Source organism: Esox lucius, chromosome 20, assembly GCF_011004845.1.
Source record: "Esox lucius isolate fEsoLuc1 chromosome 20, fEsoLuc1.pri, whole genome shotgun sequence".
Lineage (NCBI taxonomy): Eukaryota > Metazoa > Chordata > Actinopteri > Esociformes > Esocidae > Esox > Esox lucius.
Window position 1 is genome coordinate 40635508 of NC_047588.1, and position 15432 is coordinate 40650939.

Sequence of the window (15432 nt, forward strand, 5' to 3'; positions counted from 1 at the left end):
TCTGATTCGGGTTTTTCAAACAACTGAAAATGTTTTAAACATTTTATTTTAGTGCTATCTTAGAAATAGAATAACTGTCATTATTTGTGTTGATCCGCATAATATTCTGTCACGGTAAAGATGTGTGATCTTTTCATGTCCAAAGCACAGACAGTTCATGGTGATTCAGGGGGAATGGGGGGGTTGGGGGGGTTAGTGAACCAGATGTTAGTCTTTACTGTAACTGTGGTGATGAGTTCTGTTGTGTCACTGTTGATGCTGTAATCATGCGGTCATTTTACTGAAGTTGATGTCTTTGCATTTGGGAAATGGTGACTTTGTGTGGCTTTAGAATGACTTGATTGGAAGAGCTCAGGCTATTGCATGAGAGGGGGTTGACACTGATTAAATCCATTGTTCAGGTTTAAATGCTGCTGTTGACGATGCAGTCTTACCATTCGCTCCCCCTTCCACAAAACAAACCTTTTCTAAACTATCTTAATTGTTTTAAGGATTACAGAAATCTCTAATCAGTTATTAGGTTATTATGTAATGCAAACAGAACATAATATGTGCTACTATCTAAAGTTCTTAGCTCAAATGAACTTGAAACTCCCCTGGACTGATCCGAAATTTCAACAAACTATTAGTGTCTTGGTAGATAGCTTGATGAGATTTAATTTAAAAGATATTGTTGATATTCTAAAGATTGTAATCAAGGCTGGATTGTTTTACAGAAATATAGCCAGTGTTTTGAAAGAAGAACATTTTTCTTAGATTTAAAGTGTGTAATATTTATGTGCACAGGAGCTTCTACATTCAACCTCTGGTTCCTGTATGTGAGTCATCATTGTATCATGTCTGAAAGTGTGAAGACTCTCTGTATGTAGGTGACAATTTATTCACAAATCACTTCAGTAGTAATATAGTGCAGAACTGGACAGGGCAGAACTACGGTACACATGCCAGATATGTCTTCTGAACTAGCTCAGGCTTCAAAGCCTTTTGGCTTAGAGCAAACCCAAAGCTGTGTGTGGGTGGGTGTGTGTGTCTGTGTGTGTGTGTGATATGATTTTTATTTCCTCATATTCTTATATGCATTCCCTGACCGAAACAAAGCGGTTATTATGAAGACTCAGAAATCAAATAATTGTTAGTCCATTTTAAAATCCTGGCCACTGTAAAAGGATGGAGAAGGGGAAAAAGCCATTCGTGTTTAAATCTCAGTGCTTTTATTTCCAATCCCTTGACATTGTGAAACATTGAAAAGCAGAGACCCTCCCATCCACACACAATAGAAACATGCACAGAGACATCCGACTCCCAACGTCCTGGAATTCCCCTCTGGCAAGGTTCTGTTCTGGCCCGGGCTTGACATGACACTGTCCACCTTGTTCACACCTTCTGATTCCTGTCAGGTTTCCCTCCGTTTCTCGATACTTTGTTTTGCTCCAAATTGAAGATGAGTCGTTTAATATCTAGTCAGTGGGAGTTAGTGATTTCTAAACATTCATTAGGGCATCTGTAATCCTTCATGGGGTGCTTATAGCCCTTCGTAGTGTGTTGTTCTTTATTTTTTTTAAAGCAATGTGTTGTCTTGTTGTCGCGTTGTTGATGTTGTTTACATGATGTCCTGCTGCTGTTGTGTAGATTCACTGACCACCTGTGACGGAAGAGGAAGAGGTCAGTCAGGGTGGAGAGCTCGAACAGAGACACAGACAGGCAGGTCACTGACACACAGTGCAATGTCGAACATACTTGAATTGTATATTTTATTTTACCTTTATTTCAACAGTCTCATTGAGACCAATGTCTCTTTCACATGGGAGCCCTGAATTTTTAGTGATATTTAACTTTACGGAATGCAAGCGAATGCAATATTGAGTGAGTGAGAAGATTATTTCATTTAGACTTCTATAGCAGACTTTTTCTCCAGGTTCCTTGAACTTTGAATCCTACTTCAGAACTTAATTCACACATAGGGAATACCATATACACATAGAGGACAGGTTAACTCTGGAAATACTATTGAGCTACAAGCATACTTTTATTGGGGGCGCATGTGCAATTAAAACTAACCTACAAATACATACGCTCTCGTCTCAGGAATTTTTGAGTATTTTAAATGAATGTACTTATAATTTACATTTACTGTATTTTCTCGTGCAAACATGCACTACAGAGATCCGACTGCTGGCGTACTCGTCTCTGTTGTTGCTTTTCTTATCATGAGTTCCTGGTTTAAAATACCTTTTGTTTCCTGCTGCTTTTTTTTTTTTTTTGGAAAGTAGCGTTATCTTCCAATAGAGACATGGTCTCAGTGGGACTTCCCTGTGGAAATAAAGGTTCAAGAAATAAAACCAATTGGCTGCGTTTATACAGGCAGGCAAATTCAGATCTTTTTTTCCCCACTGTGTAAACGCAACCATATGGAACTAGATTCAATCCAGATCGCGGAAGATCCGCATCACGGAGTGTTTGAAACAACACTCCGTGGGAGTACAGATGGAATCTAGGCCATAACTAGGCCATAACAATATGCTGATGACTACTAATGTGTGGACAGGACGGGAGGGTTGCAGTAAACACACATCTGTAATTTAGCCTGAAGAGGAGTGTGTTCTCAAGAGTTGATTTGGATCAAATCCATTTAAATTCGGTCCATTCCGGAGGATTCCCCAATTCCAGGTGATCATAAATGCTTTTCTAGGACACACGCAGCCCCATACTTATCCTTAGTTGGTTAAAATTAGCCTTTTGTCCAATCAGATCAGCTCCAAAAAAGATCTGATGTGAAACATCTAATGTGATTGGTCAAACAGCCAATTAGAGGGAAAAAAAAGATCAGAAAAGTTTCAGTTCACTTCCTTTTTCTCCTCAACAGAATGTTCAAACTTAGTGGTCTTTGTAGGCCTTCTAACTGCAAGACAAGAGTAATGTGCTCGGTCGTGGTGTGACGAAAACAGAGACCTTAAGGTGAAGGGTTGCAAAATGCTGGTGACTTTTCCCCAAATTCCAACTTTTCCACAAATCCTGGATGGAGGTTTCTAGATGGTTTGGCTTATTCCCCCGACTAATGGGTCCAAATCCTTTTTTCAATGTTTTTATTTTTATTTTACCTTTTATTTTCAGCAACAACCTAGGGGAAGGATTTCTGTAAAACCTTGGAATTTCTGGAAAATTTCTCCAGATTTTTGCAGCCCCACTAAGGTGGTGCTGAAGGTGTGTTTATAGGGGATGTGAGTTAATTAGGGCTAATTAAAGATGGCCGGTCAACAGACGGAGATGTTATCTGCACTTACACACTGAGCGTTAGCACTCTCGCTCATAGAAAATGTGATCTGGATACAAATAAATCAGTCAACCTGAATACAACGTGTACTGAATAACTTCTCAACAATTGACTGCAAGGACACAATGCGTTGTCTGAATTGCACTATTTCCTGTATAGCGGACATTTCTTGTTCTACATGGGTAATAGTGTCTCATTTATGTTGGTATTTTCATTCGATGCGTCATGCTCACCTCTCCATCGCGGGTCTCAATGGTCTTGATCAGGACAGTCTTCTTGGAGTGAACCTCTGACGAACGTGGGACGTCTGGAGATGTCTCTATAGATGGGAAGCACAGAGGTAAGACAACCTGAACCTAATCACAATCTAACCCGATTACCACTTCAACCTAACCACAATCTAACCCGATCACCACTTCAACCTAACCACAATCTAACTAACAATCTAACCCGATCATCACTTCAACCTAACCACAATCTAACTAACAATCTAACCCGATCACCACTTCAACCTAACCACAATCTAACTAACAATCTAACCCGATCACCACTTCAACCTAACCACAATCTAACTAACAATCTAACCCGATCACCACTTCAACCTAACCACAATCTAACTAACGATCTAACCCAATCCCAACCTCACATTGATCATCAGATAGAGAAACTGATATCCATTAACCATCCTGTCAACAAATGTCTAGGTATAACTGCGCCACCTTGGGGTAATCTGTGATACTGCACTCAGGTTAATGTTCCATGTATCGGTGGATTGCCTGGTTGTCAGGAAGTGTTTTCACTCTACTCACCTCTGAACCCAATGGTGGAATATGATGAGGCTGAGTGACCAGCTGAGTGGGAGCCAGACACAGTGATCCTGGGGAAGACAGACAGGGAGACAGGCAGGCAGGAAGACAGAAGAGAAACAGAACAGGTTACATAAAATATTTTAGATTTACTGACTTGATGTTTATTATTCCAATCTCCAGTTTAATCTCCCCCCTCCTTTTTCTCTCCCTCCCTCTGCTCTCCCCCATCTCTGCTTATTCACCCCTCCTCCTTCTGTCCCTCCCTCTGCTCTCCCCCAACTCCCCCTACTCCCCTGCCTTCCTCTGTCCCTCCCTCTGCTCTCCCCCAACTCCCCCTACTCCCCTGCCTTCCTCTCTCCCTCCCTCTACTCTCCCCCACCTCACCCTACTTCTCTTTTCCTTTCTCACCTGCTTTCCTCTCCTTCCAGTAGTTTCCTGTAGGTGGCGATCTCAATATCCAGGGCCATCTTGACATTGAGAAGGTCCTGGTACTCTCTGAGGTGGCGAGCCATCTCGTCCTTCATCTTTGCAATCTCGCCCTCCAGGCGGGAGATGGTTTCCTGGTGACCTCCGGACTCGTGGCCCAGACGCTCCTCCATCTCCCTCATCTGCCTGAGCAGGGACTCATTCTGTGGGGTCGGAGAGGGGTGCGGTCAGACCGACTGGAAAGCGTGGGGTGGGGTTGAGGGGGGAATCAAGGACTTACGGTTCCCTTCAGAGAATCGATTTCACAGGTGTAGGACTGGATCTGGTGCCTGAACTCCATGCTCTCCTGCTTGGCCTGTCTCAGGGCATCATTGTTCTTGTTCACCGCCATGTTCAAGTCGGAAACCTGTGGAGAAGGTGGAGGGGGTGAAGTTACTGATCCGCCACCATCACTCTTTAGTGTCCTGTCTAGTGCTGTCTGTTGCCTGGCCTGGCGGCGGTAACGGGTTGAGCACCGGGCTAGTAACCAGATGGTTGCCAGTGTGAATCCCTGACCAGGTGATGTGGCCTTGACCCTAAAGGTCAGAGGTCGCTGTCAGTAATTGCTGATCCCCGGTGGTGACATCGCTCTTCAACGGTATCTTTTCAGTTACAGTAGCTAAGCTAACTATGGTATCTCTTAGCTACTGTAACTGTCCACAGATCATACCAAGCTTTGACCTTAGTTAGCTTAGCTACTGTAACTGTCCACAGATCATACCAAGCTTTGACCTTAGTTAGCTTAGCTACTGTAACTGTCCACAGATCATACCAAGCTTTGACCTTAGTTAGCTTAGCTACTGTAACTGTCCACAGATCATACCAAGCTTTGACCTTAGTTAGCTTAGCTACTGTAACTGTCCACAGATCATACCAAGCTTTGACCTTAGTTAGCTTAGCTACTGTAACTGTCCACAGATCATACCAAGCTTTGACCTTAGATAGCTTAGCTACTGTAACTGTCCACAGATCATACCAAGCTTTGACCTTAGTTAGCTTAGCTACTGTAACTGTCCACAGATCATACCAAGCTTTGACCTTAGTTAGCTTAGCTACTGTAACTGTCCACAGATCATACCAAGCTTTGACCTTAGTTAGCTTAGCTACTGTAACTGTCCACAGATCATACCAAGCTTTGACCTTAGTTAGCTTAGCTACTGTTACTGTCCACAGATCATACCAAGCTTTGACCTTAGTTAGCTTAGCTACTGTTACTGTCCACAGATTATACCAAGCTTTGACCTTAGATTAATTTATTCCACATCATTGTGCTGGTCTGTCCCGTACTGATGATGTCACGTCTATGATGTCCTACATGTGTGTTATAGCCATTGTCTACCTTGGACTTGTACCAATCTTCAGCCTCGGCAATGTTCTTGGCGGCGATGCCTTCGTACTGTGCGCGGATATCCCTGAGGGCAGCGGTCAGGTCTGGCTTGGACATGTCCATCTGCACCTGCACAGATGTCTCCTGCATCTGGCTCGTCAGCTCAATGATCTCCTGCGGGGGGCAAAGTTTTGAGTCCAGTCGGTTAAAGGTTAGGTGTCTGAGGTAACATGTTAACTCTAGGGGTGTAGCACAGTATTTTATTTTGAATTATTGGTCTGTAGAACTACATTTTCCTCCTCTCCTGAATTTCACAGGGCACTGAGTTCTTCTGGTCTATGTTGCATGACTCTGAAATACCCATGGATCTACAATACATACAGGACTGGAAATAGTCTCTGGCTTTCTTTTATAGACACCACAGCTGCTCCAGTCTCTTTCTCTCTCTTATTGTTTATTTTTAGCCATGCATCTGTTGAACAACGTTACAGGGCCCTCAGTGTCACAGGCCAAACCCAGCTGTCACTCTGCCTTCACCACTCCTGGCCGGACCAGCATAGCTTTCAAGTCAAATGTCAGGACAGGAGAATGAGAGGAAGCATGAAAAGACCTTGAGAAACATGATAAAGTCCTTCCAGCCTGTGTGTGTGTGAACATGCTGTTAAGTGTGTGTTATATTGGCCCAGAATCTTACTGAGATATGTGACCCCTGCGTTTGATCTGCTGGCCAATACAGAGACATGTGACCTTTAGGAAAAGCAAGAAATTGCCTCCGTCTGCTGTACTTTTTTTGTGGAAGAAGGGGAGCAACATTCAGGTTGGCTTTTCACATTTAATTCAAATGAAAATGTTAATTAATTGAATCAACTAAATGATTGCTACAACAGGAGGTGATCTGTGCCTGGCGTAACAGTATGTTTGACCTGTAGATATAGGTGGTCTGTGCCTGGCGTAACAGTATGTTTGACCTGTAGATATAGGTGGTCTGTGCCTGGAGTAACAGTATGTTTGACCTGTAGATATAGGTGGTCTGTGCCTGGCGTAACAGTATGTTTGACCTGTAGATATAGGTGGTCTGTGCCTGGCGTAACAGTATGTTTGACCTGTAGATATAGGTGGTCTGTGCCTGGCGTAACAGTATGTTTGACCTGTAGATATAGGTGGTCTGTGCCTGGAGTAACAGTATGTTTGACCTGTAGATATAGGTGGTCTGTGCCTGGCGTAACAGTATGTTTGACCTGTAGATATAGGTGGTCTGTGCCTGGCGTAACAGTATGTTTAATCTGTAGATATAGGTGGTCTGTGCCTGGCGTAACAGTATGTTTAATCTGTAGATATAGGTGGTCTGTGCTTGGCGTAACAGTATGTTTGACCTGTAGATATAGGTGGTCTGTGCCTGGCGTAACAGTATGTTTGACCTGTAGATATAGGTGGTCTGTGCCTGGCGTAACAGTATGTTTGACCTGTAGATATAGGTGGTCTGTGCCTGGAGTAACAGTATGTTTGACCTGTAGATATAGGTGGTCTGTGCCTGGCGTAACAGTATGTTTGACCTGTAGATATAGGTGGTCTGTGCCTGGCGTAACAGTATGTTTAATCTGTAGATATAGGTGGTCTGTGCCTGGCGTAACAGTATGTTTAATCTGTAGATATAGGTGGTCTGTGCTTGGCGTAACAGTATGTTTGACCTGTAGATATAGGTGGTCTGTGCCTGGCGTAACAGTATGTTTGACCTGTAGATATAGGTGGTCTGTGCCTGGCGTAACAGTATGTTTGACCTGTAGATATAGGTGGTCTGTGCCTGGAGTAACAGTATGTTTAATCTGTAGATATAGGTGGTCTGTGCCTGGCGTAACAGTATGTTTGACCTGTAGATATAGGTGGTCTGTGCCTGGAGTAACAGTATGTTTAATCTGTAGATATAGGTGGTCTGTGCCTGGCATAACAGTATGTTTGACCTGTAGATATAGGTGGTCTGTGCCTGGCGTAACAGTATGTTTGACCTGTAGATATAGGTGGTCTGTGCCAGGTGTAACTTTATCTTTGGATCAGTAGATGTGGCATGTTAACATCTAAAAGTATGAATATTCTACCATGTTACTTGATCCTTGTGCTACCTCTATTAGTGTAGGTGTTTATTTCAGCGGTCAAGTTTGAGGCATATCTACATTAGGGAATGTCTGACCATGAAAATGTTGTCAAGAACAACAGCTGCAGGGGTAGACCAGACTGTGACGTGGTGACTTTGATGCATTGAATAAAATAGAAAATATAATTGGAAAATAAAGTTTTTGAGTCTAAACCCATCCAACTTTTGTACTGAATTAAATGTACAGGTTTGTTCATGCTATAGTGGATGACTCACTATAGAATAGTTATGGGTGGAATGAGAGTAAGAATGATGAGAGAATAGTGAAGCGTAGAATGTTAGGAAAACGGACAAAATGATAACTGCACCTCTTTTGGTGACCTACATATCTGAATTTGTTTCTGTTTGCCGCAGTACACAACACTCCCAGGATCAGCAAAAACAGGATGTTCAAATTAAGATACAGCATCCTTCAAGTGTAGAGCAAATAAGGCTAATCTGAGCCAGAAGTGCAGAAGTATATCTCCAGTTTCTGGAGCGTGAGGCAGCGTGACCCAGAAATACACTGATGCTAATCTATTGCCGGTTGACAAAGGTCAAAACCAAGGCCCTGGGACAACACTGACCTCCTCGTGGATCTTCTTGAGGAAGGCAATCTCCTCCTGTAGGCTCTCAATGCGTCTCTCCAGGTCCAGCCTGGCGAGAGTGGCGGAGTCTACGTCCTAGAGAGAGAGAGAAAGAAAGAGAGAGGGAGAAGGTCAGAAAGACAGAGGAAGAAAAGACTAATGTATAGACTCCATGTACTCCACTAATAATACAGAGAGAGTGAGTGACGAAGGCAGACTGAGGAAGGGCGTCTGAGGACATGGGACTCACCGCTCTGAAGGCAGACAGGTTGTTCTCTGCTTCTTCCTTCTGGTGGATTTCCTCCTGCAGTCTACTCATGGGTGGGGAGGAGGGGGGGGTAGAGAGATTAAAGAAAAGGTTCAAGTTGAGTTCAGTAGCTCTTCTTGCCTTTGACATTAAAAAGCTGTTTGAGGAGACTACAAAGTGTGTTTCTCATTTAAGAACATGAGCTCCGGTGAAAAGTAATATATTGCAATTTTGGCCTCAAATAGCATCTCCCAGGGGAGGAATTTTATCGTCAGCAGGAAATGTGCCATTGATGTGAATGTACTTCCTGTTTGAAGAGGCTTCTGAAGTCTGTGAGATATCAGAATGAATTTGCAGTTAATAAATACATTCAAAATCACTGAGTCATAGCATATTGAATGCTGATGTCCCTCACGGAGTTTCTGTTCTAAGGATGCAGGCATTACTGACGATGGGTATTCATCCAGAGCCCAAGGCCAAACTCTGTACTTCTACCATGTTGTGCGTGTGTCCAATGGCGTCAGACCAGGGGGGAAGGTGTATTAAGTATATAGGGCCCTAACGTGTAAAAGGGCCCTTGAAAATGTTTGAATCTCAAATGAAGAGTGGAGGGGCCCTCCGAAACCTATGTACGGGGCCCAGGATTTTGTGCTGCACCCCTGCGTGTGACAGCTGGCGGCCCCGGGCATGCCAGGACTCGGTCTCTGAATGTCGCCGGACACGATGCAGTGTGTGTCATGTTTCCGTGGTGAAAGCGCGTCTTTAAAGTCAGACATAGCAGAGTGGGGTTGTGGGGGTAGACAGGGCCGGTTCCAAGCACAAGCAACGTGAGCTGTCATTAATGGGCTCTGACCAATAGGTGGCCACTGACCACTAGGGGACCACAAAAGAAGGGGGCCTCATTAAAATTTTGCTTAGGGCCCACAAAAAGCTAGAGCAGGCCATGGGAGTCGAGCGTAAGATGATGAGGTGTTTTAAACGAGTGTAATTTATGATTTAACATAACTGATCATCAAATAACTTTTCTAACCCGAGACACTCTGTGAATACAGGCCCATTCATTAACAGCAATGAGGTCAGCATTCCTACTCTGAGACACATTGTGAATACAGGCCCAATCAGCAAAGAACTGATCAGAAGGACATGGCAGCTGTGTCCTCCACACCCAACCATCTAAATCGTACCAAACATTGCTTAGGCTGCATTCTGCACGCCCCCCCCCCGTCCCCGTCCCCAAATCCCAAATCCCATTGAAATACTAGCTGGGACCCAGTTCAGCTGTTGCAGTAAAATCCAGTGTAGAAAAACCCAAAGACTATTTCACACTGCTTAGCCTGTGCCCCCAAGCAGAGCCCCCATTACCATCCCCTTGAGCCTTGCATTGGCTCAGTGTATCACTGGTAACGTCTCCTCGGGGGCTGGCCGTGTGAAGTTTAAACCACGGAGAGAGGCAAAGGTGGAGCCTGGCATTGTGGGTGGCCTTCGAATGTTGCCACGCAGTGTCAAGAAACACTCAAACCAAGCTCTGATTACAGTTTATATAAGATTAAGTGCCAGGCTTTTTATTCTGTTTAGAACCCGGGCTGTGTATGGATGGATGTAAACATGAAAACCTCTCATGGTGACATCTCCATTACGGCGCACTACCACAACGGTCCGTTTGATCGTTCCGACTCACGCGAGGCTCTACGCCGCCTCTCAGCTAAGATCTCTGAAGGGTTGTATTTTTGGATGAGTGGATGAGAACAGTGGTCTAATATGGGAATGGTATTCCGTGAGCAGCTGAGGGGACAAACACCAGCACTGTTTGCCTGTCTCACTGCGTCTCAGCTGTCCTGCCCTGGCGTTGTCATTGCTATAATGATTTTTGCCATCAATTCCCAAAGAAATCTCTTTCTGGTCTGCATTAATTCATTAGCCCTTTCTTTTGTCGGCAAATTTGAACATTTCTTCAGCAAAGCCGAAGAGAACATGTTTTCTGGATTTTGTTTTGAACAGACTTTACCATACTGTAACTGTAATTTTAATTCGACAGGCGATACCATTTATTATAACTTTCATTCCAGCACTGCTTCCAGCACTGAGTTTTATTAAGGACTGTTTTTGTCTTTTTGGCAAATAAGTGAACTGCAACATAAAAATTGTGAGTAGAGGTAAATCGCTGGGGATGTCATTAACAGCCCTGTCTGTCAGGAATCCAGGCCTGGGCCCATATTCACGGGGACGTTTAAAACCACACCCGGACACTTCTAATCAGAGACGCTTTGTGAAGTTAATGACCCTTCTGACGTGTTTTTCAGCCTTGGTTGTGAACCGTTGAACGACTCACTTCAGTCCTCTTCTTGAGGAGCGGACATGACACGGAGTGTCTGTCTACCAACACTGACCTGGATATTTTGGCAGCTGTTGCCATCCACCTGTTTCATCACACAACAACTGACATGTCTGAAATGCCTGTCAACTGACACCGTCACTGGGTTGTACTGACATGGCATGGCTGTCGTTCTCTCTAATCTGAGATGGTGTGGATCGTTTCTCATACATACAGGGTTGGTCTCCAGTCAGTGTATGGCCAGCGCCACTGACTGCGTAGACTAATGCATGCATTTTAACCTTCTCAATGCCATTTCTGCAGTGTGACATGCTACCTGAGGCTACATGCTAAGGACATCTGATGAGGTCTGGAGTATCACTGCATTCAATCTATGACCTCAGCTAGAATGGTCGACATTATATACCTATTACCTGTTCCAAAATCTATTGCTAAATGTCGAGTAATTAGAGGGAAAACCCTAATGGAGACTAAACTATCTGAGAGTTGATATCTAAGAGCTTGTAATGAAATGGACCAAACTTTACAAGCTGATTTTTTTATTTTGATAAAAAGTGCGTTACAGTGATGGTTTTCAGTGGTACTCTTTCAGTGGTTTTACTACTTGTACTTTTGAGTGAGAAGGTCTGAGTGAAATCTCCTTCCATTGCTTCCAGTGAGTGATAAACCTCCCCTCTTGTCTTTCTACAAATCAGATTTTTTCATCCCTACCTTGTTTTAAACTCCTCACAGTTTGCACCTGTTGTCATCCTGTGCCAAATAAACATGCTTCATGAATTTCACCTTTGACATTTCACTCCTCACCTGAGTTTGAGTTTCTGGAGGTCGTCGGCGAGGTTATCCCTCTCGATCTCCATGCGGGCTCTGTCATTGGACATGCCGTCCACCTGACGTCTCAGCTCCCTCATCTCCTCCTCGTACATCTCCGCCACACGGGTCGGCTCGCGTCCCCTCAGCCGCTCGATCTCCACCATCAGCGTGGCGTTCTGCTGCTCCAGGAAACGCACCTTCTCGATGTAGCTGGCGAAACGATCGTTCAGGTGCTGCAGCTCCACCTTCTCGTTGGTCCTGGTGTCCAGGAAGTCGCGGTTCGTGGCGTCGGCCAGGTCGAAGTCCAGCTTCTCGCCCATCCCGGCGTAGGAGCGCATGCTCCCGGCGGAGGAGGAACGGATCCCGCCCGAGGAGTAGATGGGGCGGCCGTGGGTCTTGGTCACCTCGTAAACCCTGGAGGAAATGTGGGCCGAGCCGGAGGAGCCGCGACCGCCGTGGGAGAACAGGGTAGACATGCTGGGGGAGGATCCTACTCCGGAGCCGAAGGTGCGTCGGTAGGAGGAGGCCGACTGAGCGGACTGGGAGGAGAAAGACTTACTCATTGTGGACGCTGTCCTGGTTGGCTGGAGGACTGGGCTGTTGTGTTAGAGCTGGAGGACTGTATGAGGGGCGGAAGACCCAGGGAACGACTATTTGTAGACCTACAACGCCCACTCCCAGAATCCTCCACTTTCTTCCTCTCTCTCTTTCGATCTGTCTCTCTCTCTCTCTTTCGTTCCGAGTCTTTGAGTCAGCTGTCTAGTTTCCAGTAGAAGGGTGAAGGCTGACCAGACTGGGGTGGGGGGAAACTGAGGGGGTGTGTGTGTGTGGGCGGAGAGGGACAGAGTGGGGGCTCTCCCAGAAACCTGAGATTATGGTTCCCGTCAGGGACCCAATGATACTTCTGTCAGCATGGATACAGTAGATACTGGTCCGCTCCCTGCCAGAACCATCCACTTGTCATTGAGTCACATAATCCTACAGATGTAGGATCTGCTTCACCAGGAAATGGGAACTATTTTGAGAATTGTACCAGCTATAATAGACATTTCTGGAAGCGGTTGGGACAAATCAAGTGTAGCATTTTATAGTGGAAAGTGCACACCTTAGAGAATGTTTTAAGTACAACACAATGATGAAATGTTTACATTCTGACTGTGAACCTCCATCGTACTGCTGCCATGGTTACTGTATCTGGAGGTTACCTACATTTATCCAAACGATTTGGACTGATGACAGGGCCCTTCTAGTAGGGTGTGTGAGTATGACCAAGTTTGTGCGGTTCTGTTGTCATCTGGCACCAGTCTTGACCCGGGCAGGAACACTCACCACAGTGCCAGTGACATGGGCCTCTGGCAGCCATGACGTTCTCCCAGCGTTCCCGGTCAGTGAGACGCTGGACGGGCCGGCAGCCAGGGTCCGCTGTGTGAAGACATCACCCGACGACGGAGATTAGGCTAGAACAGTAGGCACAGACTGATGAGTCATCCGGGGGCTTCTGCCGGGCCAGAGCCCCTCTGATCAGGCCTGGATATCTGGGGTGTGACCTCACGTTACCAAGATGCCTTCTGACTGATTGTGTGAGCTGGAGCTCCCAGCATCCGCGTGTGACACTGACATATAAATGGACATGTCCAACTCTATCCCGTTAACACACGGTCACGGGTCTGGTCTGCTTGTGGGGCCGGTGCCCATAGACAGGTCTTAGTGCATTGCTAGTTAGAAGGTCAAGGTCTCAGTGCATTGGTAGTTAGAAGGTCAAGGTCTCAGTGCATTGGTAGTTAGAGGGTGGAGGTCTTGTGTTGCTAGTTAGAGGGTGGGGGTCTTGTGTTGCTAGTTAGAGGGTGGAGGTCTTGTGTTGCTAGTCAGAGGGTGGAGGTCTTGTGTTGCTAGTCAGAGGGTGGAGGTCTTGTGTTGCTAGTTAGAGGGTGGAGGTCTTAGTGCATTGCTAGTTAGAGGGTGGAGGTCTTAGTGCATTGCTAGTTAGAGGGTGGAGGTCTTGTGTTGTTAGTTAGAGGGTGGAGGTCTTAGTGCATTGCTAGTTAGAGGGTGGAGTTCTTGTGTTGCTAGTTAGAGGGTGGAGGTCTGGTGTTGCTAGTTAGAGGGTGGGGGTCTTGTGTTGCTAGTTAGAGGGTGGAGGTCTGGTGTTGCTAGTTAGAGGGTGGGGGTCTTGTGTTGCTAGTCAGAGGGTGGAGGTCTTGTGTTGCAAGTTAGAGGGTGGAGGTCTCAGTGCATTGCTAGTTAGAGGGTGGAGGTCTTGTGTTGCTAGTCAGAGTGTGGAGGTCTTGTGTTGCTAGTCAGAGTGTGGAGGTCTTGTGTTGCTAGTTAGAGGGTGGAGGTCTTGTGTTGCTAGTTAGAGGGTGGAGGTCTGGTGTTGCTAGTTAGAGGGTGGAGGTCTTAGTTCATTGCTAGTTAGAGGGTGGAGGTCTTACTGCATTGCTAGTTAGAGGGTGGAGGGTTTGTGTTGCTAGTTAGAGGGAGGAGGTCTTAGTTCATTGCTAGTTAGAGGGTGGAGGTCTTACTGCATTGCTAGTTAGAGGGTGGAGGGTTTGTGTTGCTAGTTAGAGGGAGGAGGTCTTAGTTCATTGCTAGTTAGAGGGTGGAGGTCTTGTGTTGCTAGTTAGAGGGTGGAGGTCTTAGTGCATTGCTAGTTAGAAGGTGGAGGTCTTGTGTTGCTAGTTAGAGGGTGGAGGTCTTAGTGCATTGCTAGTTAGAGGGTGGAGGTCTTAGTGCATTGCTAGTTAGAAGGTGGAGGTCTTAGTTCATTGCTAGTTAGAAGGTGGAGGTCTTAGTTCATTGCTAGTTAGAAGGTGGAGGTCTTGTGTTGCTAGTTAGAGGGTGGAGGTCTTAGTGCATTGCTAGTTAGTGGGTGGAGGTCTTAGTGCATTGCTAGTTAGAAGGTGGAGGTCTTAGTTCATTGCTAGTTAGAAGGTGGAGGTCTTGTGTTGCTAGTTAGAGGGTGGAGGTCTTAGTGCATTGCTAGTTAGTGGGTGGAGGTCTTAAGTGCATTGCTGTTAATAGCTGTTTGCAACGTCACATTTTGCACATTAAAGTATACCCCAGCTGATGGTGTGTGCGTGCGCATGTGTGTGTGCGCGCGTACATCAGGTGTGTGTCACATGCTCTTACGTACGTGTGTGTGTGTTACAACTCAGCTGTCGGTGTCAGAGCTATTCTTAGCCTTTCATGGCCCAGGGAGAAATAGATTTACTTTCAGGAAGTAGAACATAAAATTCCAGTCTCATCTTCTACACTCTGAACTGTCGAGGAAAATTTTGAATAATTTATTGTGAATTATGGCACCAGGGGCCTTCAGGCACCATGCAAGGTATGGGGGAATTCAAAGGCAAACCCGTATTTGGTAAACCAACAGCAGTCTTCCCATTTGCAATGCCGTTTCTACTAGACAAATAACAGGTCCTTTTGTTTGTGTGATTCCTCTTCATCACACCTTGA

General features: G+C 45.5%; 1 protein-coding gene across 2 annotated transcripts; it reads right to left on the bottom strand.

Moving 5' to 3' along the window:
• Positions 1-1188: 1188 nt before the first annotated feature.
• Positions 1189-12619, bottom strand: desma (desmin a). Of its 2 annotated transcripts, XM_010904177.4 has the most exons (10): positions 11971-12619; positions 8838-8898; positions 8588-8683; positions 5885-6046; positions 4787-4912; positions 4489-4709; positions 4081-4148; positions 3505-3590; positions 2230-2310; positions 1189-1642 (listed from the first exon to the last, which is right to left on the bottom strand). In XM_010904177.4, exons 1-10 carry the CDS (start codon positions 12537-12539, stop codon positions 1601-1603), a joined length of 1512 nt encoding a protein of 503 aa, XP_010902479.1. In that variant the 5' UTR covers positions 12540-12619; the 3' UTR covers positions 1189-1600. The 2 variants fall into 2 exon arrangements, with proteins under 2 accessions (XP_010902479.1, XP_010902480.1); XM_010904178.4 differs by lacking the exon at positions 2230-2310 and having other exon boundaries at positions 11971-12618.
• Between the last annotated feature and the right edge of the window lie 2813 nt (positions 12620-15432).